The sequence below is a fragment of the Cinclus cinclus genome, chromosome 9 (assembly GCF_963662255.1).
Source record: "Cinclus cinclus chromosome 9, bCinCin1.1, whole genome shotgun sequence".
Lineage (NCBI taxonomy): Eukaryota > Metazoa > Chordata > Aves > Passeriformes > Cinclidae > Cinclus > Cinclus cinclus.
The window spans coordinates 19171414-19195161 of record NC_085054.1 but is presented as its reverse complement, the minus strand read 5'-3'; the positions used below and the strand labels follow the sequence as shown (position 1 = coordinate 19195161).

At 38.0% G+C, this 23748-nt stretch overlaps 1 protein-coding gene across 3 annotated transcripts in view; it reads left to right on the top strand.

Annotated features, from left to right (window-relative positions):
* Positions 1–23748, top strand: part of MYLK (myosin light chain kinase) — a 196753-nt gene that overhangs the window by 129593 nt on the left and 43412 nt on the right. For 2 of the 3 annotated variants that reach the window (XM_062498729.1, XM_062498731.1), the window contains exons 17-20: positions 5295–5411; positions 8766–8846; positions 20153–20203; positions 21806–21933. In XM_062498729.1, coding sequence (XP_062354713.1) covers positions 5295–5411; positions 8766–8846; positions 20153–20203; positions 21806–21933 — 377 coding nt within the window. Of the gene's footprint in view, positions 1–5294; positions 5412–8765; positions 8847–11837; positions 11841–20152; positions 20204–21805; positions 21934–23748 lie in introns of all 3 variants that reach the window. The other variant, XM_062498730.1, reaches the window with a different exon arrangement.

Sequence of the window (23748 nt, the reverse complement as noted above, 5' to 3'; positions counted from 1 at the left end):
TGCTGTGTGTCTCACTTTTGGACAGAAAATCCACAGAGAAAGTTCTTGCATGGTTCCAAAAGTTGATCTATAAAATGGCAGTGAAAGGATTTTACACAGCATCCTTAGTAAACTGGCCAGCTGAGGTGTAGAAGTGAATGCAAGTCTAAACTCACACATTTGACATTTTTTAAGTCAGTTTGCTTGGCTTTTTTTTTTTTATAGATTTAGTACTCTGTGACTATATAGATAGAAGAGGAATTGTCTAATATAGACTCAGGTAGCAGTGATGGTGTGGCTTAGAAAATGCCCTGAGTTTATTCCTTTGTCTAATCCAGCATTTTTTTCTCCCCGAGTTTCTTGGCCATGTAAAGACTTGGTAATCTTATTAGCAATAATGCCTTAACAACTTTCTTGTGACTTAACTCCTAAATCTTCCTATCAGTCATGCAAATCTGTGTCTGCCAGTCTAGCTAGGATCTGCTGTGACTTTTTTGTTTTCTTTTTAATTAAATTTGAGCAAGAATTTGGTGTATAATTAGCATGACTATGTACTGCTGAAAGTGGATGCATTTTTCACCTTGCAAAAGCTTTTTCAGAAAGTTTAATCTTAGAGAGATCATCTGAGCATCAGTTCTGACACAATACCATGTTTGTCACCAGCCACATTTCTCTCTGCACTGTCATTTATGTCTGAATCTATCCTTTTCCAGAAAATGCATGTAGTGTGGATTTAAACACAGCAAATGAGAGCCATTTCCTATAACCATTGGCAATTTATTGCAAAGTCTAACTGTTCTAGTAAGAGTTTTGTTATTAAATCAAGAAATAAAACAATGCCTTATTTCTAACTTGATAGAAATACTTTGACTCTCTAACCAAGATAGCTTTCTCCTTTTTATTGAAACTTGACCTCCGGCTTGACCTAGGAAGTCAAGCTCTCACAAACTTTCTCTCCATGATGCACCTCATGCAGCCCTTGGAGGCTTGGGGTTGTTTTGGTTTGGTTTTCTTTCCAATGCCTCCTCTCCAGTTGCTGTCTGTTGGTTTATTATACTATTTAGAAAAGAGGAAGCAGAATCACATGTGGGTATAAGCATCAGTGAGATCACCTTCCTGTTGCTCCCCTTAGTGGAGGTTGTTGTTCCTCTTTCTACCTCACAAAGTTGGAACTCCTGTTTGTCATTTCTCTATTAAACCTTTAAACCTTCTGAATACACAGCATCCCTTGCTGCCATTGGTGCTTGTCTTTTCACTGTCTCAAGCCCCATTTTATATGAGTGAATGGGACTCAGCTTAGTAAGTAAATGAGATTGTTTAGTAGGACTACCCTGTTATCCCTTCCCTTTCCAAGATTCTTTCTAGCATCTGTAAATTTATAAAAGTTAAATTTATGAGTACTTCCACATCATAGATTAAAATATTTAATAACTTGGGTCGTAGTCTGATCACAGAGGAAATCCACTAGAAACAGACTGAGTGATGGTTTCCTATTATCAGCTTCTTCAGGAGATTTTTATTTTGGCAGCTCTAACTCCTCCTAAATCAATGTCATTAAAATGGTAATGTAGCATTAATTACAAGCAGAATAATGTTATATATCACAGATATTTCAGTAAAGGTTAAGAAAAATACCTTTGCACAGATACGTTTGATGATTAAATGTCTAATGTTGTGAATCATGGAAGTAGGTTTCTTGCATTGTTTTCCTTAAAACTCTGTCAATTATCAATAATTACATTTGACATTTTTTCTTCTCTTAAATTCATGCAGGTTTTTCACTGTTTCTTCTGTTATCATTGTAACTGTAAGTCAATATTTTCCTGGTCAATCCACTTCTCATTTCTACACATGACTGTGACACTAGCACCTATTTGAACTTGCCCAGACAACTGGAGATTTATTAGAAAATTAGCACTCTAACCTAATGAGTTCCTTAAAAAATTATTACATTTCCTAGGAACGATTTCTGACAGACCAGTGTTTATTAATATTGCCAAAATACTCCACAGTACTTTCTTATACCATGGGATACAAACGAGAAAGCCATAAACTTAAGTCTACATCATGGGTAGATATTAGGAGGCTGGCTGGCTAGATTCCAGTGTGGGGAATGAGACTAAGGAGCTGGTTTTTGTTGGTTTGTGTATTTGTTTTATTTCTGAGGTTGTCTTTCTGTGGAGTTTCATGGAAAGAATGCAGAAGCCTAGAGATATTTTAAACTGTCTTGCACTATTTTTGAGCAAGTCAGAGAATCCTTTAATAGCTCAAAATTCAAGGGAAAAGCTTTGTGTACCTAAACCAGTGTCTGCAGTAAACCACCAGCTTCTATGGTTGTTAAGGTCTTTCCTAGAGTTGCACCAGTCCCTATGTCTAGGTGGTAGATTCCAGTGTTCAGGTTTATTCCAATCCTGCACTTTGTGACAATTTTTAAGGATCATCCATGGCCTGGTTCCTAAAAAAAATAGAGGGTTGGGGGGACAAAGTAGCACATATTTTTTCGTTGACTGGGATTTGTGAAGTGCCAGGATTTCAGAATACCCAACTGGAGTAATCAGTCTGGGCATTCTAGAGTTCTGAGAAGATAAGGTTGTTTCAGGTCTGATGGGGTTTCCAGAGGAAATACCAAATACTTCATTGAAAGACATTTGGCCTTCTAGCCCCGGGAATTGACTGTAGCTCTAACTCACAGAGCATAGGCCTGGTTGGGAAGTTTCCTGTCCTTATGAAATCTCATCAACTTTTGCCTGAGTTTCGGTGGTTTTTCCATGAAAATGAGGTTTCGACAGCCACAACCACAGCCTCCCATTACAATCCCGATCCAACCTGGCCAAATCTTTCTGATCCATTGGCCAATTTCATACCTAGTTCTAGTAGTCCACAGTTTCATGAATACTAGTGGCTATATAAAGGAGAGTGACCCAAATTGTCTCATTTTCCCTTCACTCCTCCAGTGAGGGCTACTACCATTGTATCTGGTGGTAGCAAGAAGCCCAGCAATCCCCATGTATTTTACATGTGCTGTTCTGTGGAGTTCCTGGGGAGAAAGAGGAAGTGGAAGAAAATAGGACACAGATTATTTCTTCTGGGAAATGGGAGTTAGGAGAAAAAAGGACATGGCCCTTGAAAAAAATAGATTTCCTTCACCCTCTTTCTCACAAAATAACTTCAATAAATGAGTGTTGAGGAGTGACCCTGTGTCACGTTAGTCTTCAATGAGCTAAGGAAGGGCTTTTGAGCAGGTAGAAAACTGCAGAAGCAGAAGTAAATTCTGCATTGTTCCAGTTCCTTAATGATTCAGTTATTCTTATAGGTCAGGCTCCTCTCCTGCAGTAAGGTGGCCAGAGGTCTCCTTCATATATATATGTCTTTGTTCCATGGTTTATGGTTTTTTTCAATGGCATCTTTAGATTTCAATGTGCAGTCTTTCTTAATCATGTTACATAGATTCATATGAATTCTTAGACTGGAAGTTATCTTTGGCTTGCTCTCCAAGTGTCTCTTTAAACAGCAGAGACATGTGAATTTATATTTGCTAGATGCCTGCAAGAATACTTTTCTACTGTCTCTCCTCCATTTGGAATGGAACTGTAGCTCGTGACATTTTTGGCTTCAGCCTGACTCATGGAAAAGCGTTGCCTCAGGGACGGCTCGTGGATTTTCTTTTCACCCTGTGGTTGGCTGAGCACAGCCCATGTGAGTGAGGGGTCAGTGCTCCTCTTCTGAGGCAGTTTTCACATCATTTCTCAGGGGAAAATAGTCATTATTTAGAGCTGCTTGATTTTGTTGAGGATGATAAAGAGGGGAAAAGTAATTTTCTTCTAATGGATGTGTGTTTCTGGCAAACCAAATTTGTTAGAAACCTTTTGAATGTTTTTTATAAGATTTATTTTCTTGAATAATGACATCCAGGTTTAAAATGAGAGAAAAATCTGAGTGCCAAGAGCATAATTTCCATGTCCAAACAGAGTTCATCTCCAAAGAAAACCGGTAAACTCCCAAAGTTCTTCAGATGGAGGGGAATTCTTTTCAAGAATTCTTTTCATGGGCCAGTATCACCTGTGCCTGTGCCATCTCCCACATCACAGGGGATACATTTGATGGGAAGCCTGGGGTTGAGCATTCTGGGAGGCTTCCAGTTACGGTAGAGAGAAGGTGCTGGGAAATTTCCTTACATCTCAGGAAACAGGATAAATATCTGAAAAAATCCATCACTTCAGGTCTTTAATTAGGAATGACTGTGAGAAAGGCAAATGGAGGAAGGGGGAACCTGCAGCTGAGGTAAATGGAGCGTGGGGGTGCTCGGGACAGGCCAACAGCAATGGGCAGAAGTGCACAATGCCTCAGGCCGTGTTTAGGGGACAGATCCAGATTTCCAATGAAGGGGAAAGCAAGCTCACGCTTCACCTTCATTTAATGAAGGATATTTGGAAGGGGAGAGTGTGGAGCGTTTTAATTGGGATTCACCCTGGGGAGGAAAGTACTTAATTGTTCCAAGCAATGCAAGTGAAAGTAAGGGACAAGGTTCTTCTTCCTCATCCCACATCTACTGGGAACAACTTCTCTTTTGGTTCACAGAGTTTTAATTTTTAAGAGGAAATATATTTCCCTTGGGCCATACCAAGCTTCCCTTGGTAAATAACGAGCTTATGCCGCATCCTGTTTCTGCAAACCCAATTAAGTCAAATTTTGTGGTTTTGTTTGAAAATAAATGGATTTTTTGCAGTGATAAATTTGATTGCCACTAATATATTGGACTTTCTAATGGGTATTTTACAGACAGTTATTCATTAGGCAATTCAAGCAAAAAGAAAATGTCTTTCAGTACCATTTTGAAACTTAGGCACTCAGCTGAAGTCCTGCTCTCACACATGTGACTGCTCAGGGGAGTGCTAGAGACAAGGCTGAATCAAAACTTCAATAACGGGCATTGGACAGTAACCCTCTTATTTACAGTCCTACACTATGAGCACTTCTGGAAAAAAGTCACCTGAGTGAGAACTTCTGATCTCTGCTGTAAGACAAAGAAGAGCAGCAGAGTTGCTGCTCTGGGTCTTCTCTACCTTTAGCAACCAGTTCAGGGCTGTGGGGACAACTTGGAGTATCCTAGGGAAGAACAGTAAGATTCAATTTTTTATTTATTTAGCATTAATAAGACTTCAACAAGGTTGAATTTTTAAGGGCAGCTTTTTCTAGCAGAGAAGGTCACCTGTAGTAAAGGACTGGGTCATTTGATGCCTTCTGCCCCTTACTAGCACTAAGGTTTTTGTGAGCTGCAGCCTAACATGCATTTGATCTCTCCCTCCTTTGTACAGGGACACTCTGCTCACTGACCATTGAAAAGGCTGTGCCTGAAGATGGGGGCGAGTACAAGTGCATAGCAGAGAACCCAGCAGGGAAAGCTGAATGTGTGTGCAAAGTGGTGGTAGAAGGTAAGTACTGTGCTGGGTACAAAAAGGCCCTTCTTAAAACTTCCTGTTTTCCAACTCATTTCCCAAGAATGACCTTTAGGAGCTACTTACACACACACACACACACACACACACACGCACACACACACAGACAAAAGAACTCTATCCCCTTTCCTTCTGCACTTTTTGGTCAATAGCTAATTCAATGTCTACCATAAAGGAGCATGAAGAGAGAGATAGTACAGAGCCAAGGGCTCTGGATGCTTTGTGGAATAATCTGTATTCTCCTGCTGCCCACTGTATTTCTAGAAGGCTTTTAGAGCAGTAAGCTGAACTTGTAAGATTTGTTTCTGAGCTGTGTGCATCCTTTGAGAGCCAGTGAGAATACCCCCTGTGAGTCTGGGCATCACTCTGCCTCAGGACTGTGTGTGGCACATTTCTCACTCTACAACTCCCCAGATCTTTGCATTCACAGATATTTGGTCATTTGGTTTTCTAGCATAAGTGAACAAAAATAAACAAGTTAGCAGCTCAACAACCCTTATGTTCCATAGTCTTGGAACATGGATCGTTTACTGACTGAGGTACTTGTTTTCAGTCATGGTCATGCTGATGACACTGTACTCTTGTTAAACAGTCTTGGCTTTGGGCAAGGCCTAGGTGAGGCTGAGTGAGACACAGACGTATAAAGCTGCCATGGAGTTTAAATTATTTAAGGGGCTTTAAGTAACCAAATATCCTTATGAATTCACCTTCTGATGAGCTTATTTTTGAATACTCTGAGACTTTCCATTGTGACTAAAATGAACACAAAACTAGACAACAAGCCTAATAACAGAACTTGGGTACTGGACCTTCACAGCTGTGTTGCAGATGTGGTATTTGTGGCTGGAGGTCTAGAAAAGAAAGCTATTATTTTTTTCCTAATGTTTCATGACACAAGGTAAGAATGTGGCTCTGTAACTCCCCACTAAAGGTCAGTCTTCATGTAACTGGAAAAGGAATTAATTACACATAAACTTGCAATTAAATGTACCAGTATCTTCTGTGATGCTATCACAGACCCATGGAGTAATCTGTCTTAGATATTTGATAAGCTATTGTTTATGGTTCTGTAATTTACAGTAATAAATTTTGTCAGTGCTGAAGTTCAAAGAAGAGGCTTTAAGCAAAATCTAGTCCTTGAAACACCTTAACTGCCACAGATCCAGAGTGTTGAGGGATTAGATCATCAAAAGCTTAGCATACAGTAGTTTTCTAGAGCTGCCCTAGAAACTTTTAAATGTCTCGGTCACTTATGTCATTTTCCTCTAGTAACTTTTAAAAGTCCCAGTCACTATGTCTTTGTCTTCTGAGCTCCTTCAAGTAGTTGCTTTTCTTCCTGAAGCTTCCCTTAGCCTATTTCCCACTTCAAGTTTCCTGCTGGACAATGCATGCTCTAGGAGGCTGCAGGTAGACTTTGGCTTGCAAAGTCTTGATCATGGGAGGCTGTGAGCTCCTTGTCTGATGATGTGAATGACATTGCCTCAGCTGTCTGGCTTTCTGTGATGGTGGCACCCATGGCATTAGGAGCTCACTGCTCACATCATGTTGGGCACCAGGATGACCACATTCCTTACCTCAATACTGGCCACCTCATCTGTCTTTTTCATTCTCCACTGGCATGCTGCTGAGAAAAGGTTTTTGACGAATGGCACCATAGCAAACTCCAGCTATTTAGGAAAGACGCCATTTGATATCCCATGTCTGACACTGGCAGAGGGGATGACTGTTATTTTTAAATTAGAATTGTGTTCTAAAACAAGAGTTCAGATTTCTCCCTTCTTCAGTCCACTGTCAGGATCCCAGATGCTGATTTTTAAACTAAGTAACTGTAGTCATTATACTTCTTTTGACATCAGGGTCTCAAGATTGGAGGAATGATTGACTTCATTTGGTAGATCTGCAGAATCTGAGTGTCTGAACTCTCGTACAGCCTCCTGCTCTAAATTATTTACTATGAGATTCTCTCTACATCTGTTAACTTTTTAGGAAACTTAGATGAATTTTCACACACTGACACCTAGCAGAAGGTGACTAAAATAGCTGTTTCCATAACATTTATATAATCTTTTTCTCTGTAGCTAACAGCTCTCTCACTCACAAGAGTGAGATCATAATCTATAACCATAATCTTTCTTCCAAAGATAAATGTCAGGATCAAACAATCTAACAAGCAGAGCTTGTTAGGATTTGCATTTTAGGTCATAGAATCCTAGAATGGTTTGTTTTGGATGGGATCTTAAAGACCAATTTTTTTCCAATCCTTACCATGGCCAGGGCCTCCTTCCCACAGATCAGGTTGCTTAATGCCCCATCCAGTCTGGTCTTGTCCCAGGGATGGGAATTCCACAATCTCTTTGGGCAACCTGTGCCACTGCCTCATGACCTTGACAGTAAAGATTTTGTTTCTAATATCTAATCTAAACTTTTCCTCCTTCAGTTTATAGCCATTCCTGCTGGATGTGGCACTACAGATCCTTGTGAAAAGTCTCTCCCCAGGTCTCTTGGAGCTAATTTAGGTACTGGAAGGGCCTCTAAGGTCTCCCCAAAGCCCTCTTCAGGCTGAACTGCCCCAGGGCTCTCAGCTTGTCTTCACAGGAGAGGTACTCCAGCCCTGTGATCATGCTCAGCTTAGAATAGCCTTAAAAAAAGTCACACCTTTTGTTTATATGTCATGTGGCATACAGGTGTAAGGGTGCTTTATTGATTCCTAGCTGTTGGTGTAGCCTGCAGTGATGAGCAGTTTCAGGGTAAGAGCTGTGCAGTTCTGAAAATACTACAATCCATCAAAATTCAGTCCTGTGGTGTCCCTTTTGCTGTTTCTATTTAGGAATAAACAAATGGCCAATATTATCTTCTTGGAAATATTTAGACAGATGGAGGAAATGTTACTTTTCAAAATGTGTTAATCAGTTGATCACATAGACAATGGAATAGAAGAATTACATGGCAAGAGATTCTTTTGAATGAAATTATATTTTGATACAGCTTTGTTTCCCTTTTCTCAGCACTGCCCAGCACAGCTTTGAACACACTGTACTTGGTCTATTCAGCTAAAATACCTATCAGCTTAGATGAGACCTCTTATCTAGATGCTTACTTGGGTTCTTAGTGCAGCTGCTTTTGTGGAGGGATTTTCCCTCTCTGCTCCCTCTTCCTTTCAGAATGTGACAGTCTCCAGCAAATCTGTGGAGAAAATTCTTCTTAAAAGTCTAAAGAGCAGCAATTTCCTCTAACTTTGCAGAAAGATCCAAAATAAACCTTTTATTAGACTGGTTTTTTATTATTGATTTTCAAATAGGATTTGTATTTTATTGTTTGTTTTGATTGCAGATGCCTCAAAGACCTCAAAGCCTACTGACAAGAAGACCAAGAAGCCTAAGACCACGCTTCCCCCAGTGCTGCCAACAGAGAGTAAGTGACTGTGATTTGATTTGCTTTCTTTTCAGCAGAAACAAAAGAGTGCTTTGGAATTCTTTGGTCATTCCCTTCTGTTTGCAGACATCAGTATCAGAAGCCTGGGCTGTTTCTTTAGCTCTTGCACTTAAGTCATATGAAATGAGTTTTTGCCATGTGGGGATTAGAAGTAAGAGCCCAGACTGTGAGTTCAGACCTCACCCACTCCACTCTGTGTTTTTCATCATGGTGCAATAAACTTGGGACACCGATTTAGTTTTGGCTGCCTCTCAAAGAGCACATAAATACGCGAGTAGTTTGCTTCAATTTCTGTTGTGCCCTGTGTAGACAATATGAAGTTTTACTATTGGTAGGCAAAAACATCTTGGCTGAAATGCCCTGTAGAATTATCTGCCCTTTTTTGGCATGACCGTGGAGAGTGGTTTTGCAAATGTTGCATTCTTTGTTTTAAGTCTAAATGCTTAATTTGCTTTTAATAGTTTCTGAAATAATAGCTATAAATTCCCATGTTTGCTACTCAGCATATATGCATTTGGTTAAGAGAAAATTTTAAATTGTAAAGGCAGCACAATAATGTCAGTTTAGGAATTCCTAACACCCTTACTACTTATGAAATAAAGGAATACAAATATCTCTTAAATCAAAACTGGGCTTTGAAAATTGTTTGTCTAAGATGTCCACCATGTGAGTTTCTAAAAAGATGTAAAGATTTGGTTTAATAGAAACATGAAATATTTTATCCAGCTCTCTGAAAAAATAAAACCCAAATAAACTCTAATCTGGTCTTCCAGCAAGAACATTTTCAGCTGCTTTCAGCAGGACTCAGAGCAGTTTTATACTGATTGATGATCACAGGTAATAATTGTGCTTCTGGAAATGTGACTTACATAAAACTATGCCCTGGGCTACAGCTATTTCTGAGCTGTTGGCTGAGCATTGTAACTCTCTCTTCAGCTTCTCTTTGGGGATGTGGGAAAAGTCATACTGACATGCTCCACCTCTACACCTGAGCTTCAATAATAACATAAATAATGCATAAATTATAATAAATAATAACATAAATAATTATTATTTATTAATAAATAAATATTAATAAATAATAACAAGAACAATTATTTTGTTATTGAACATCGTTAGAAAATAAAATTTTTAAGCCCTTTAAATGTCCATGAAACAGTGTTTTGAATTGTGTTTTCTATGCACACAACACACACATTTCCTCTGATCCTCCCAGCAGTATTATCAATTGCAGCTTTCCCAGGAGAAAGTGTGAGTCGGGAACTAAGTCTAAATATGGATATCTATGACCTGATCCACATCCTGCTTCTTTTGCTTCTGGTTTTAGTGGAAATTAAAATAGATAGCAAAACAGAAGCTACCAATTCTGGCTGCAGAAATATTTGGGGAAAGGAGGTTGAAATAATGGGGAATGATTTTTCTACTCGGCATATTATTTCAGTGTTTCAAATCCTTGAATTTTTCATAAGCTCTTTTTTTCAAAATATCTTTAAAACATCTTTCCTGCTGCACAGTAAACATCAAGGTAACCAGAGCGAATATTAAGAAACTGGGCTTTGAAAGAGTTTTTGGAAAAGCTTTGAAAAATACATATTTAATTTTAAAGGGATTTGGCAGCAGAGATTTCACAGGTGGTTTTTTAACATCTGAGTCTCTGAGGAATGTATTTGTCTTCTGAAATAAGTTTTAATTTGTATGTTTGTCGGGGGCAAAATATACAAAACAGATCCAGTGTACTACACAGTTCCAATCTACACTGAAATTCTTATCAGATGTAGAGACTGTAAAGGTCCCTTGCTGAAAGAGAATGGGCTTTACAAGTCAAATATTTGCCTAGCTTTACTGTATATCTCTTGAAAAGAAGGGTAATAGAGAATAACTGTGAATAAAGATGTCCCAGTCTTGTAAAGAGATATATTTTTACTCTAATCTTTTCTGGTCTTTGTTGCCACATCAAGTTACTAACAGTCCTAATGGCAAGTAGGGTGTACATATTGGTATTGAAGAAAGAGAGAACAAAAATTCCGAATAATGTGATTAGAATTAATAATGAATAAATTCTGAATTTTGAGTAGTGAATTAATTCACAGCACTATATGCTCTATGGGATAGAGAGACTATATACTCTGTACTTTTTAGAAATTCTTTTCAGGGAAATGATCCCTATTTTCCATGTTCTGTAAAGAAGTGCAAGTCAAATTTCATGGTTAACTATGTCATCTTTTTCTCCCTTCAGATAAATTACAAGAGATCCTTGGGGTTTTTTTGCCCTAGTAGAAACTTTAAGGGAAGTAATTAACTTTAGGTTCCTGAAAGAAATGATCAATACATTTCTTTTTGTGGAAAAGAGTTAATGTTGTCAGTATGTTAACTTGCAGGATTTGTCTCATGCTGAAAATAGTTGCTGACTCAGGTGATTTGGCTGTTCATTCTGACAATGTTATTTAATTACTGGAAGCTTCAGGTTTGTAAGCCGGAGAAATCTAATAGTAAGCAGAATTTGGTGCAGTGCTTCCTTTGGTATGCAATACATACTGGATTCTGGTGTAGAATAAGAAGAGCATTGTGAAGGAAGTTGTGTGTCATTCAGTGATTAACACCATCTCTGAATGGATGCTTGCAGTGTTTACTGCAGAAAGATTGCTCCCATGCTGGCAAATTACAAAAATTACAATGTATTTCCTTTTGCTTAGAATTAATATTGTGTCACCAGAATTTAGAAATAGTTATGCAACCAAAACCACTACACCCTCTAAGGATAAATAGAATAAATAATACTCTTTCTGAGAATAAGAAACAGATTCACCTTTGAATCTGGGTGAAGTAGAAGGGAGAAGAGGGGAAGGGCACTTCTGGAACTGCTTCATTCTTTCCTGACTGCACTGACTTGGGCTTTGTCATTTGGGTCTGCTCAGTGGATGTCAAATGTTACTGAGTTAGAGTAAGAAAGTGTTATGTTTCTTCAAAGAGGCAGTGGAAAATTGGACCCTTTCATTATTTATCATGCTGCATACTCTGTGCCATGCCAGAACAATCAGTGGGTAATGTAAGGGTCTCCTGGCTTGACACAGCCCTGTAGCAGAAACACTAAGCCAAAAATTCTCACCACTTGAGCATTTCTCTAGAAAGCTTTGAAACTGCTGTGGAGGAATTTAGGCACCCAGTTCCCTTTGAAATTAGAGCTTACTTCAAATTAAGCTTAAAGGGAATTGCTTACTTCAATTACCAAAGCTACTTGCAAAATCTTCAGTGTCTATTAAACAAATGTTTTTGTCGCAACAGACTGGAAAAATCAAAGTGCTGCTTGAGATTTTTAAGAGTAAATAAAGACTTGAATGTTTACAAATTAATATTCCTTTAAAAAAAATATATTACTATTCCCCACTTGCAAATATTTTGTTGTCCTCAATGTGTCTTAAGCAGAGGACTAAAACAGAAGGAATTAGCCCAAGATGAGGCAGATTTGTTTGCAGGTCTAGAACCCAGCTTTCTTGATAGCTCAGTCTCAAAATTAGTTTGCATGCAGTATTGAAGATAGTATGCATTTTTTTAAAGTGGAATAACAGTAGTTTACATAAAACATGAGCTTTCCAAAAGCACTCTTTCTCAAAGGCTATTTTCAAGATTTGCTGATGAAAAAGGAGTATTACAGCAGTCACATTCTATTTTTTAAACTTCACCGTGGCTGAGCGTGCAACATACCTTTACTATAGTAGGAAGAAACTGTAACCCACTTATGGCTACTAAGAAAAAAAAAATAATGCTTTAGAAAATAATCCTCATAAATCTAAGCATTGGATTGAAGTGTTTGGAAAGAAACGCCCAGAGTTTTTTGTAGGGCTAATTCACAGCACTACTTCCAGTAAATATTAAGAAATGGCAATTATCACCTGTCACAATCATTGTTATGAAAAGCTAACAGGATATCCTGGATTCCCTCATCTGAATAATACATCTTAAACCCACTGTTCTCATAGTCAGACCACATACATTGAAGGGCTGACCCAGCATAGAGTTTGATTTCACAAATCAACTCAGTTAAAAATAAAGTTACATCAAAGAAAACAACTTCATCTACACACCTGCAGGTTATTTAGCAGTATTTGGTAGCTTGCTGATAGAAATCTTTTATATATGTTACTATACAAAACATTTCATGTAAAACATATTTTTGATTAGATGGCTGTATTCTCTTGCTGATGGTTATTAATGAAATGTCACCACTGACACTGTCCAGATGAAATCCTCTGGCAGGTTTCACTGTTACCTTCCCAGATCTGAAGGTTTAACATTATTGGTACTTGAATGCAAGGCTGAGTAGTGACATATATGGAACAATGCACCATAAAAGTAAATATGCTAGACAGGACCCCTTATTATGTTAATATATTCTTGTCCATAGTAGGGAGAATTCTAAGTGTTAATCTCCATGGAAAAATTATGAGTCTGTGGCCAAGTGATTAGCGTGCAGTTCTGTTATTTACTCTTCACTTAACAATCTTGTCAGAGAATCCAACTTTACAAGCACCATTTTAAAGAAAATGTTATTAAAACATCAAATTTGATGTGTTAAATTTAGTTAATTTATAACTACATCAGTTAATGTTTCAAGTTTTCTATTGATTTCCATTCTATGAAAATAATATGAAACTGGGCAGAGATTAATATGAAATGTTTCAAAATCTTCATTTCATGACAGATTGACAAGTGTAAAACTTACCTCTTCCTAAGTGAAGAACTCAATTACTAAGGAAGTTACTCTTCTGGTCAGAGATGTTCTTATAATTGCAGAAATGTGGGTGCTGGGTAGCAGCTGTGATCTGTGGCTGCTGCTGACCTCTTTGGTCGCTGGGATAGTCTGAGATGCTCTTGAGGGTCAATGAGGCTGTCCAAGCCAGTTCCCTCAGTCCCATTCATTTCCCAGAAGGCTCATGCTGCTCCACTCCTGGTTGTTGTGAGATCCAAGATGTTTTCTACACAGTGAGTGCAAGTACTTAGTGTGGTGGAATAATATGAAATCCATTGTCAGAGAAGCCTCTAACCAAAATTTTCAAGGAAAAATTGATCTTCTTTCCTAAGCTGAAAATTCTGCTCTTAGTATGTGTAAGTCAAATTGCCATTAGCTATTTTTAAGGCCTAAACAGGATTTCTCTGAAACTCTAAATTATGAAAGGTGCTGCCTTCATTCCTGAGGCTTGGGGGTCCAAGGGTGAATAGCTGTGCCACAAGGCTCAACAGCCAAGATGGGCTGAGTTAAAAAGGCAGTGCAAGATTTAACCTGGTGACTGAAGGTTGGTTGCTTCCACAGATGAAAAATAGATCTGTTAACATATGTATAAAATGAGAAACACTATTTTGTTGTCCAAATCCCTTCTCTTGAGTTCCCCTTTCAGCAGTTTCTCTAATGCTGGGCATGCATTTTGAATCTCTGCCAAGTTACTTTACAGCTCTCATCTTACTGACATTTTCTGAGTTAATATTGGCACAGAACAGTTTTTTCCATGTGTATTTCATGGAGTCCATCCTACATATCTGTATGCTGACAGAAGTAGACAGAAATGTTTATTGTCTGTTTATGCAGAGAAAAATGAATAGTTTTTGCAATGTGGCCTTGAACTGAAGAGGTGTCATGCTTCACTAATTTCCAGTTAAGCAGTTGACTAGAAATTGCACATCTGAGGCATATAATAGAAGCATTAAGTTTCTTATCTATAAAACAGACATAAATCCATTGGCTAATTAATGCCCATAAGCATATAGCACCTAGCTTTTCCCACTGAAACCATTTAGAGCTCCTGAATGTCCAGATGACCTGGCAGTGTTTTCCTATGGAACAGACTGGGTAGCAGGATAGTAACCTACCTTAGATTCCTATCCCTACACACTGGGGCACAGCTTTTTAGTGTCTAATTGTAGATGTTCTCCCAGGATATAAAAAAGGTGCAAATTAAACTTATACTTAAGAAACTAAACCTTGCTGTCTTGCTCCTACCAGAGCTCTTTAGAGCCTTTTACATGGCCTGGGTTTGTGAGCTCTATTTCGTACTGGATGTTTTCTGTGCTCCTCAGATTTGCTTTAATTGTAGAAGTTGCTCAAGAACTGTGTTACTAAACTGCTATGGGATTGTTTATTCCTTCAGCTGAGCTGTTTTCAAATACTGTGTTATTTTCACTGTATCAGATGATATTATTGAAGCTCTGAGTGTGCTGGTATATACTAGCTCTCTCGTGACTAGAATACAAAAGTGAGTATTTCCTGGGTTTTATTTTTGTTTTCAGAAGGCAGAGGCTGTATATTTCTCAATTAGAGGAAAATCTCTGCATGATTTAGAAACTAAATATGGGATGTTGCAACAAAATGACAGTTGTTTTTAATGAAAAAGAAAATAAAAGCTTTAAAAAACTGTTGTGAAGCACACAAACACAAATAACTGACTTGCGTGGAATTAAGTTCTCTAATTTCTGCTTGTCATCAAATTTAAACAGAGTTGCTTTCTGTTTTATTGTGTTTAGATACTAAACAGTTATTTGGAAACATTATAAGAAATTTGCTCTTTGGGATGCAATGAAGTGAAACTGTAAACTTCCAAACCCTGATGAAGTTTTCAACCTGCTGGAGTTCAGAGCATTACATCTCTCATTTTCCTTTCTAGCAATTAGCACAGGTTCATAACTGTATGAATAAACTGGTAGGTAATGATGTGTTGTCTTTTTCCGCTACAATTGTAGCTATCATTTTTCTCCCATTTCATCTTATCTGTGCTAAAATCCGTAGTGAGTTTTTTGTACCATCAGCTAAGTCTGTGACAGAAGCAAGGATAGAACAAAATAATTGATTACTTTGACCACAAGGCGAAATGTTTAATTTTTTTCTGTACTTCTAGCTCTCAGTCATTCCATGATTTCTGGCAAAGCAGGCAGCGGTGAAGGTTGACAGAAAACAGCCACTTTTGATTCAGACCTGAGTATTTATCCCCAGAAGGATCTGAAGGAGGTTACACTGGGATTCATTTACATGAGGGAGAGGGAGACCTCATGATCCCACATCCCACAAGCCTGAAGGATCCAAGTGAGATGGGGAGGAAGGAGAAGATAGTTAAATATGGGCTTTCCATAAATTTTCCATAAATATTCTTAACATGGTGTCTGGCACATTACAGACATGACTTCTTTTTTCAGTTGCTCTTGAACTCTGAAAATGCTGGAAAAAAACAATTTAGATCCCTTAGGAAGATGAAATCTTGACAAGTTTTGCATGAGAGGAAAATGGTTTTCTATGCCTGTAGTATGAGAGTGTTATTAACCCTTCTGCTCACCTGAGCTAAAATGAGGCTGTTCCACAAGCAGACAGAAGCAGGGATAGGTCTTGTTCCTTATGTCAATGGAGTTAGGTATTAGCTGTACTTGTTTACCAGGTGCTGAAATCCATCACTACAGAAGACAAGCACATAATTTTAGGCATGTCCCTCAGGGAAGACAGTAGGAATTATTTATTGGTTGGAAATAACTATCTTGAGCACTGATTTCTTTTCAGATCCTAAGAGTTTTACTTCATGCTTTATGAAAGCAAGTTGTGCAGAGAGCCATTTCAGGGGAGGGCTATTCCTATTTTTAGTAAAATTCCAAAAAAGGGAAGCAGAAAAGAAAGACGGAGGCTTCTGAGCATATCTGCTCTCACAACCACACCATCAGGGAAAGGAAGAGCACAACCAAATGCCTGGCAGCTACCAGCCTGTTTGGGGTTTTTCCCCTTTTTCTTTAGGTCCCCCTACTCAAAAGCAAGCTCTGTAAGAGGCAAACCTGCCTTGTAATGTTTATGCTGTTTCTAGAGGGCAGATTCATTTAAGGGGGAAATATTAGACCTTTTACTTCCAGGCTGTTTTTCAGCATTAGCCCATTTCAATGTAAATACCAAAAGAAAGACAAATCATCTTTAAGAAAAAAAATGCAGCAGAAATAGACTTGAACGAACATTTCCAAGAGGCTCAAATATTTTAAGGAAAACAATCATTTGACCTTGTCAACTTAGAGTAATCTTATTCGCCTTTTTTTTTTTTTGCTAGCTGTCTCCAGAAGCCTTTGAAAAAAAAAAAAAAGTTGCATTTCAAAGAGATGCGTAAGATGAGCTGGTATTCTTAAGGAAGATCTAAGAGCAGTGGAGTATATTCTATTAGCCAAAGAAGACAGCTACACAGAGCCAGAGGCCTGTCCTTGTACTCATCCCCTTCCACCCTGCCCCAGCCTTTTATTTCTACTCAGGGCTATTTATGTCTGCAAAACAGGATATTCAGCCAGACCTTCCAGCAACCCTTGGCAGTCTACATGGTTTGATGAAGTCCAGTAACAGTCTGTATATCCTCAGTTAAGAGAATATAGTGTCGTGGTGGGTAAAAACTAAAATTAAAAAAAAAAAATACTGTACTTGCATATAAAAAGCAGTGCCCTAGTTGAATGAAGTGATGAGTTCCTGTTCTCTGCTTTGCTACTATGGAATTCTTCACTGAGGTAGGAGTCTTTTAAACTGGCTTAAGCATAGTTGTTCCAGTATGCCTGCACCTTGCCTATTAACTAAGGTACTGGAACTAGTACACAACGTAGGCCAAGGGGTGATCTTTGAGTGAAAATCATACTGGATTCATGGATTTGCGCTTTTTTCCTGAAAAATAGCAACAGTATCTGCCAAGGTAGCACTTGACAAATGGTGCTTTTTCTTCATCCTTGCTCTTTGCTCATGTCAGGCTTAATGGAGTGTGGAAGCAATCAAATTCCTGTCATTGTAGCTTGTATTAAAAGCCATTGCAGCTCTGAGAACAGACCCAACAGCTACTTCATTTCAGTTTAGAGAAAAGCAGAAAATCTGATGTCAAATGCAGCACACACACAAACAAACATCTTTACATGTTTCTAAATCATATAACTGAGTGAGTTTAAATGGGGTTATGCATCTAATGAGTAACTAATGGGTTATTTCCATTAACAAGGATGTTTAAGAGCAGATGAGAGGCCAGACTCTACTGGCCTTCCAGCTGGCATCTGATCATGTACATAGTTTCATCTGCATAATATGGCTCCATCCTGAAATAAGAGTCTCAGCTCAGGGTGTGACCACACCATGACAAAGAGGAAAGCTGCTCTGAGAACACCACTTGCTGCCTTGCTTGTACAAGTCAGGCAGGAAAAAGGATGTAGAAATGCATTTGCTGTCACTCACCACAGCAGCCAGGGTACGTGTCACTCTGTTGTTGGCCCAAAAAGTGATGTGTCCTTTTAATGAGCAGTTCTGCTTTTTGAAGGCCTCAGTTTAAAGAGGGTTAAGTCCCCATGGAAGATATGGCAGGACAGATACCTTGCTTACACCCTGGTAATCCAGTAATACTGGGATAAACACCTCACAAGCATTTACCTAAATTTACCTTTAACTAGTTCTGTTGGTTTGGCAGCTGTCAAAGAAAGAAAGGCTTCATTGGGAGATATCCAACTATTCTTTTTTGTCTCAGCCATAACTGCTGTGAGAATATCCTACCCCTCCATTTTTGTGTTTCTGGTTGCTACAAAATCAATAAATTCAGAGCATATACAAGCCAAGCATACTTTTAGGAAAAATTACTAAGAAATGGAAACAATATGGAAAAAACTTTTCTGTATTCACTGCATAAAGTTCATCAGAATGAACTGAATATACACTGCTGTTGACAGTTAAGCCATTAGATTTTTTTTTAAAGTAATTTGATTTTTCGTATCCTATACCACATCATGTACTATCTCCAGTTCCTCTAAAAATCAGTCTGTTATTTGAGCTATAGCATTAGACTCCCACAGTGGTTTTGCAACTCATGGCTCCCGAGTTTCATGGAGCATCACATGATGTGTTCCAGGGTACCATGCACAGCTTGTAATTTGCTGCAACCAAAAGGCTTAAAATTGGATACCTGCTTTTATTGGTTTGGTGAAATCAGGGGGGAATTTTTCTGGTCAATGTCTTTCTGATTTGAAAAGAAAAGAAAGAAAAAAGAGGAAAAGAAAAGAAAAGAAAAGAAAAGAAAAGAAAAGAAAAGAAAAGAAAAGAAAAGAAAAGAAAAGAAAAGAAAAGAAAAGAAAAGAAAAGAAAAGAAAAGAAAAGAAAAGAAAAGACCCAAAATTTCAAAACTTTTGCATCTGTTATGACTATCACTAGGCACCTCTGTATAATCTGCCAGATACTCTAAAGCACTTAGTACATGCAGCTTCCTTTGGAGGCATTAACATCTTAAAAGCCAGACTACTTCAATCATGCTGCCTGGTTGAGCATAAGAAAATAAGAAATGTTCTTTCACAGCAGAGACCATTCTCTGACCAGGAGGCTTAGAACAGCAGGCAAAAAGAGAGTGCTGTAAAAGGAATGAACTCCTTCCCTTCTGGAGTTCAGTGGTTTGAAGGCATCCAGATTTGCATTTAATGGCCACCACTATACATAACTCCTATGAATTTGTCCTTTTGAACCCGTTTATGTTTCTGTATTGTAAAACATTACTTGTTTGTGAAGATAGATTATGGATGTTATATTTAACTTGGTGATTCTCTTATGCCTGTTTTCTGGTAATTTAATTGAGTGGCCTCTAGTTCTTGTTTTGTTAAAAATAGTTAATAGCCACTTTCTACCTATGTCTTCTCTACTGTTCTACTTACCCTGCACAATTTGTAGAACATTGTCTTCTAAAAATTTATGGATCCAGATTTCAAGTTCTAAGCCATGTTTTGTAGCTGTGACCTTTTCTTTTGAGAATACAGCAAAATGTTGTCCCTGCTTAAGGAAGAGGATGAGGAAGAGGGGTGGTGCTAATATTTACTTTTGGTATACCACTGTTTCTTTGCCAGCTCACAAGTGGTATGAAAAGCAGCACATAGTGTTAACTACCCTACCTTTAACTGAGATCATTCACCATTGATTATGCTGAAATCTGAGCAGTAATTCAGTATGAGATGGGTCTTGGCCCAGTGTTTTCACCTGTTAAACTGCTATAAGGAATGGATGATGACAGGTCATGGGAGAAGGTAGAAGATTTATTTGATTCTTTTAAAAGTTTCAGCTTCAACTGTGAATATTCTGAGGATCTTCCAGGATAATAAAAATGGGTTTTAAAGATCTTTTTAATTCTTTAATTTAATATGCTGGAAGAACATATTATATTTTTAAGTGCCAACAAAGCATTGGTAAGGATGTTTGTGGCTAGTCTGGTACCTTCCAAAGCTCACCTTTGAATTCACATGGTTTATTGTTTGTTGTTTTGTTTTTTTTTTTTAACTAGGTGAAGCAACAGTGAAGAAGAAACCAGCTCCAAAGACTCCTCCAAAAGCAGGTAATTTGTTGCACATCACCCACATTTACCTATGCAGCTGTTTGCCTGCTAAGTTTGTTTGCATATGTGATTAAATGGTAGGTAAGTCAAATTTGTTTACACTGTACTAAGAATTAAATTATGAGCATCCAAAGAGTTACTCAGATGAACTATACCAAGATTCTACAAAGTGTCAGTAGTGTTTAACTTATGCCCTTTTGCATATCCACAACACACCTTGGCTATCTGTGAAAGAAATTTTTCTGTGTATCACAGAATCTTCTGCATGAGTAGCTACCACAGAGAAGGTGATAGATTCTACACTTCTTCATCACTGGCATTATGGTAACCTCTTTGTGCATTTGCAGTCTCCAAGGCAAAGCTATCTATATTTAACGTTACAAGGAAATTTTCTCTATAGGAGTCTGTTTTCAGTGTCTTAAAACTTCATCAGTCTTTTAAACTGTTCAAGCTGCTTTCTATGCCAGATACACACCTCAGCCTAGTTTCCTTCAGATATTTTCAAAAGAAGAACACTTTTAAAAGGTCAGGTCTAAAGTGGGGGGAAATCCATTTTGTTTTAATTACTTTGAAAAGGAAAATAAATCAACTTTTTCATGCCCAGTAGCCCTGTGCTTTGTAAAGAATGTTACATTTGGCATTGAGGTCATTGTAATATTAGAGAATGCCCCTTATAATTTCTGTCAATATGTCCTCCAGTCTGCCCCCTTCCTCTCCAACACAAACAGAAGAATAATTTTTTTATCATGCAGATTTTATAAGCAACAGTATAGGTTTCACCTTGGAGTTGTCCAGCCTATGATATTTCTGCCATCTGTGCTGAGCAGCTACCAGGGATCTGACAGCTCAGCTGCACAGATGAGAGCCAGGAAGGAGCACTGTTAGCAGGAGATGTTCTGCCATCTATTGTTACTCAGGCAGTGAGAGACAAGAGGAGGAGGAGGAATGCCTGATTTAGGAATAGAGAGGAATGAATGGGACTGCAAGATTTAAAAGAAGCACTGTGATACACAAACAAAAAGATCCATCATTGCTCATGGCAAAATTTAGCATGATGGAAAAAGACATCAATTTCCTTCCTTGTCTGTCATGATGTTTCTGTGCCACATAATGTTTATCTGGCTACTGAAGCCAGAATCCTCATAGGCAGATCTTGAGTCTTAAATTTTCTGAATTCTGTTGATGACATCAGGGAGCAGGTTTGCAGACCCCCTCAGCACATGCAAATTGATAAGAAGGCAGCTGAAGCCATACTTCAAAAATGCAAAACTCAAAAGAAAAATATTTTCTGAAAAACACACAACAAAATTTCATAAAGTGTATATTTGGAATTGGTGGTAGGTGCCAATATTTTTGTGTTTTGGATGTCTGTACCTTGGTTTTGCATGAGCAAACTTTGGATGGATAAATTGTTATTGCTTCACTCTCCTAGATTTAACAAATCCACTGAATTTTTTTCATTGCAAGCAACAGGTAACTGCTAATCTGGATTTCAAATGCTGCTCTGAAACAGTTTAGCTGAGAAATGTATGTGTTTTGAAATTTAAGAAAGCTTATAGTCATTTAAATTGATATTTTATTTATTTTATTTTTTCCCTTCAGCTGCTCCTCCTCAGATTACTCAGTTCCCAGAAGACAGAAAAGTTCGTGCAGGTGAATCAGTGGAATTGTTTGCCAAGGTGGTAGGAACAGCACCCATAACTTGCACCTGGATGAAATTCCGTAAGCAGGTACATTTTCTGGTCTCTTTTTAACAATCCTTGAAAAAGCAGAACTGAAAAGGAACACCTATGACTGTATCCCATTTTTTCATCTCCCTTCCTGAGGAACTGGCAAAGTCCGTGTTGTTCCTGCAGATGTTTTCCTCACCTCTGCTGAAAACATTTCATTGATGAAGATTTCACAACCTCCATTAGCAAATTATTGCAGTGTTTATATAGCCATAGTGTTAGAATTTTTTTCCTAATGCCAAACCCAAATCTTTCTTGCTACAGTTTAGACCCTTTGCTGCCTGGCACCTCCCATAACAAATTATAGTTTCTTTGTGAAAACCTTAGACCATGAATTAAAGGGTAAATGATGGGAAAGATACAGGTATCTGAAAAGTATCTGTCATGTTTCTCTTTGAAAATGACCACTTTTTTGTTAATGCTGGGTCTAAATTTATGTCATAGGGGCAAAATACCATATAAAAAACTTGAGTGAATTGTCTTGCAACACAAATATCACTGTACACGGCACAACAGCAATCAGTGCCCTCACTCCCTAGGTTTAAAGTTCCTTCTACTTGAATTAATATCTTTAAATTATATCACATGTCCATAAGGGCACTGTCTAAAGAGAGTCGCTTTTACAAAGCTATTTAAAATAACTTTAAATCAAATAACCCAAAATGCAAGTTCAGACTGGAAGATGAAGTGTCACGTTAGGACAGAGCAAATATAAATATCTACTGTAGCTGCTGCTCTGTTTCTTTAGTTCTGAACTTGTTATGCACTCTATAGAACACAAATAAAAACATCTCCTCCTAGAAGGAAGTTTAGACTCTAAATCCAGACATGTCAGCATTTAATTGAAAGAATTCAAAACAGTTTGTTAGTGCAAAGGGTATTCCAGAGCCCATCCAAATAACCTCTTACTTTAGGGAAAATGATGGTTTTTTTCCTGAACTCATATTTCCTTAAATTTCTTTAACTTCAAGACTGGAGTTAACCACTGCTTTCCAAAAAACATAAGTCTCAGAAGCTTCAGTGGCATTCAGTGTTTGATTTTGCTAAGGTCTGTCTTAACATTTAGATAAAATGTACCCCTCAACAGTGAGATTCTGGTTTGTGCAGAATTCTGAGTTCATTGTTAAATGCAACAACCCTATTTAGCTAAATTTTAGGGCCTTTTTTATATGCAAGATCTATGTAATAACAGGGACTAGAAGTTCCTAATGCTCATATCAGATCCATAACCTATGATACAAGGTATTTTCTCCTTTGTAAAATGATATTTTTACCACCTTTATACTTTCTTCTTTGGTTATCCACAAAGGGAACTATTGCAAAATCATAAAGTTAAATGACAAAAGTTTAAAAATTATTAATTCTGGTGAATGAGATTCAAAAGAATAAAACTTCAGGAAGGTTACCAAACACTATAGGAGGACAAGTGAGGGCAGCAGTCTCTCATTTGCTAATTGAAAAGGGGAGCCACTTACTGTGCCCTGTGCTACACCATAATTTTGCTTTATTTTTCACTTACACTTCATCACATATTGATTTCTTCCTTTTCTAGAACTGTGGTTGATTTCAACTCTGTTTGATTCCAAGTCCTAAAAGTGAAAACCAGCCAAGTGTTTTGACAATTTACTGGGAGTTATTTGTAGTGGTTATTTGAGCTGATCCACCAAGTGGTGAGCTGTGATTTCAGCCCTGCCACTGTTTGCTGCAGCATCCTCCCCATGTTTCTTCCTCACATTCCCTCAGGTGCAGGAGAGCCACAGTGGCCTCTCTCAGGTATATTCCAAAACAGTATCTTTTGCTTGAAGAGGGAATGTC